The sequence below is a fragment of the Palaemon carinicauda genome, chromosome 10 (assembly GCF_036898095.1).
Source record: "Palaemon carinicauda isolate YSFRI2023 chromosome 10, ASM3689809v2, whole genome shotgun sequence".
In the NCBI taxonomy this organism is placed as follows: Eukaryota; Metazoa; Arthropoda; class Malacostraca; order Decapoda; family Palaemonidae; genus Palaemon; species Palaemon carinicauda.
Window position 1 is genome coordinate 158,083,804 of NC_090734.1, and position 3,672 is coordinate 158,087,475.

Consider the following 3,672-nt stretch of genomic DNA (forward strand, 5'->3'; position numbering starts at 1 on the left):
TTCTTACAGGCCTTACACTCTCTTTCCCTGCAGTGTATGCTAAAACGTTTTCACTCATCCTTCCTCCCAGCTGTGAATTAGTACTTTATCAATTCCCAGCTCGGTGAAACGGTGGACGGAAAGCCCAGGATGATTCAAGAACTTTGAGCCGAGCTCTGGGTCACTGAGACTAGGCATTCCCTTCAGTTAATGGCCCATATATTGTTTTACTAAATTATGTTAATTCTAATAGCCAGGCCTTCACCATCATGAGGCTCAATACTACACAGTATTCTTGAAGTTTTATTCCAGCTGTGACCAAGTTGTGGAATGATCTTCCTAGTCAGTTAGTTGAATCAGTAGAACTTCAAAAGTTCAATGCTACACAGTATTCTAGAAGTTTTATTCCAGCTGTGACCAAGTTGTGGAATGATCTTCCTAATCGGGTAGTTGAATCAGTAGAACTTCAAAAGTTCAGTACTACACAGTATTCTAGAAGTTTTATTCCAGCTGTCACCAAGTTGTGGAATGATCTTCCTAATCGGGTAGTTGAATCAGTAGAACTTCAAAAGTTCAATACTACACAGTATTCTAGAAGTTTTATTCCAGCTGTGACCAAGTTGTGGAATGATCTTCCTAATCGGGTAGTTGAATCAGTAGAACTTCAAAAGTTCAGTACTACACAGTATTCTAGAAGTTTTATTCCAGCTGTCACCAAGTTGTGGAATGATCTTCCTAATCGGGTAGTTGAATCAGTAGAACTTCAAAAGTTCAAAGTTGCAGCAAATGTTTTTAGGTTGACCAGGCTGACATGAGTCTTTTTATAGTTTATATATGAAATATCTGTTATAATGTGGTTAATGTTTTTAGTATGATTTATTGTTAATTTGTTCTCATCATTTATCTATTTCCTTATTTCCTTTCCTCACTGGGCTAGTTTTCCCTGTTGGAGCCTTTGGGCTTATAGCATCTTGCTTTTCCAACTAGGGTTGTAGCTTGGCTAGTAATAATAATAAGTGAAACTTAAGTCTTTTTATAGTTTATATATGAAATATCTGTTCTAACGTTGTTAATGTTTTTAGAATGATTTATTGTTAATTCGTTCTCATCATTTATTTATTTCCTTATGTCCTTTCCTCACTGGGCTATTTTTCCCTATTGGAGCCCTTGGGCTTATAGCATCTTGATTTTCTAACTAGGGTTGTAGCTTGGCTAGTAATAATAATAATAATAAGTGAAAATTGGTATACGTTTTTCCACATTGTTTGTTTTTGTTTAAATTAACCTTTAGTTTGATGGATAATAACAATATTAGCAATCATAATAATAATATGGATATATCAACAATATCAATTTTGTCTTATCACAATTTCAACCAAGGTATGCCAGTAAAAGCCAGGTTGTGTAAGTATCTTTATTCATTTAAATTACTGTACATGATAAAATACCACTCAGTTCATAATATTTATCAAAAATAAAATGACTGTAAATTTTATTTTCTGCCTGCAGAAAGGTAAGAACCGTTTGAGCAACTGAGTATAACTGTTTTACATTATTCACATAAGCTTACATTTCCTTAATTAATAACCAATTAATAAACAATTTTGAACATAACCCAATTCAACTTTTTAGATACGTAAAGAGGCTACATGATACACCAAAATGAATTCCCAATCAGAACAGAAACAGGAGAAAAATTGACAATATCTGGCAAGAAAATGGATATGTAACTTTATATACAACATTCTTAGAAGAATGTGGACAAGGCTGGCAAATTGTATTTACATAGGTGCCTTGTCCACAGCTAAGACATAATTTGAATCATCTATTTGCATATTAGGTTTTAATCTATGGCCTACTGTAAATTTTTTATCAACTGGAGTTCCCATTAAATAATATCCTTTGATATGAAATAATTTGCTTAAATATTAAATACTTTCCTTAGACATGAAAAATATCTGACTGATGTCTTGAAGGCTTAATTAATGAATACTGGAGATATGTTCAGTAGTCTGACAAAGCAGTATTTACAGCTCAGTTTAATAGCTATAGAATGATTGGGTTTAGATACCGTGAGTATGAAAAGGGAACAACACGTTAGAATTAGGAGAAACCAACATTTATGACAGAATGTGGTGAAAATAACGGATTTTCTTTTGATATGGCATGCTTAGGGCATGTTTTAAATATGTGAGCTGCAGAATTTGGAGGACAGGTGAAAATACTGAAAAAAGAGCTGCAGAATTTGGAGGACAGGTGAAAATACTGAAATAAGAGCTGCAGAATTTGGAGGACAGGTGAAAATACTGAATAAAGAGCTGCAGAATTTGGAGGACAGGTGAAAATACTGAAAAAAAGGTCCAGAATTTGGAGGACAGATGAAAATACTGAAAAAGTGCTGCAGAATTTGGAGGACAGGTGAAATTACTGAAAAAGAGTTACAGAATTTGGAGGACAGGTGAAAATACTGAAAAAAGAGCTGCAGAATTTGGAGGACATTTAAAAATGCTAAAAAAGAGCTCCAGAATTTGGAGGACAGGTGAAAATGCTGAAAAAGAGCTCCAGAATTTGAAGGACATTTAAAAATGTTAAAAAAAAACTGCAGAATTTGGAGGACAGGTGAAAATGTTGAAAAAAAAGATGCAGAATTTGGAGGACATTTGAAAATGCTGAAAAAGAGCTGTAGAATTTGGAGGACAGGTGGAAATGCTGTAAAGAAGCTGCAGAATTTGAAGTACAGGTGAAAATGCTGAAAAAGAGCTGCAGAAATTGAAGGAAGGGGGAAATAACAAAAAAGAAGCCAGGCAATCAAGTTCCAAGCGCGGTTTTTTTTTTCAAATTCCACACCTGGAAATAAAAATCATTCATACTGTTGGTAAACTCTTTGGTGAGGGCATGATTTGCTCTCGCAACGAAAAGTGAAATTGACACGGGGATATATGGTGATGATGGCGAGGATGATGGTGGTTGTGAAGTTGGTGATGATGAGGAAGACACAGCACTAAATGAAGATATCCGCACTGTGACGGGGACTGAATGAGGGCTATCTCATGAGATACTCATGAACAAAGAAATAAGATGAAGTAACATCAAAGCTACATCTTCTTTATGACGATATTCCTAGTTATGTATAAAAATAATAAAACATCCAGAGAAAGTGTCTTAGATTAAACATAAAAACACAAAAGAAAGATATAAAAAAACTCAAAATTCTTAATGGCAGACTTAAAGACTTAAAACTTCTTCATCGTTGGAGTAAGTTAACTCTGCTACCCTTAAACTAAAACAAGAATGCTCCAAGTTCTTTCTTTATCTGAAAAAAAAAATGCCTGTACTCTTTAATTCCAAACGGGGCGCCAATCATTTGGGTCACCATGCCATTGGCGGTCAATGCCTTCTTCCGTAGCCTCCGCAGCTACTATGACTGGCTTTGGATTTGAAGCTTCTGACACCAGGTTGTGTTCGGGATTGTTTGTGTTAGCAGGGGGTGGGAGATTTTTGGCTTCATCATCATCATCATCATTGTTTGTGGCTACAACGAGGACTTCAGCCACTTTTTGTCCACTCAGGTCAAGCGAGTTAGGCAAAGGAATTCGTTCCCCATCCACAGTAAGGGGCAAATACCTTTTGGTGTCATTGGTGCCAGTTTTTACCAAACCTACAAAACGACCTTCACGATAATTCTGAAGTTTT

At 35.5% G+C, this 3,672-nt stretch overlaps 1 protein-coding gene across 1 annotated transcript in view; it reads right to left on the minus strand.

Annotated features, from left to right (window-relative positions):
• Nucleotides 1-1,389: 1,389 nt before the first annotated feature.
• The window catches only part of LOC137648344 (uncharacterized), an 80,973-nt gene continuing 78,690 nt past the window's right edge, over nucleotides 1,390-3,672 (minus strand). The window contains exon 2 of the mRNA XM_068381270.1: nucleotides 1,390-3,672. This exon is cut by the window's right edge and continues 1,949 nt beyond it. Within this exon, the coding sequence (XP_068237371.1) occupies nucleotides 3,318-3,672 (355 nt within the window). The 3' untranslated portion in view covers nucleotides 1,390-3,317.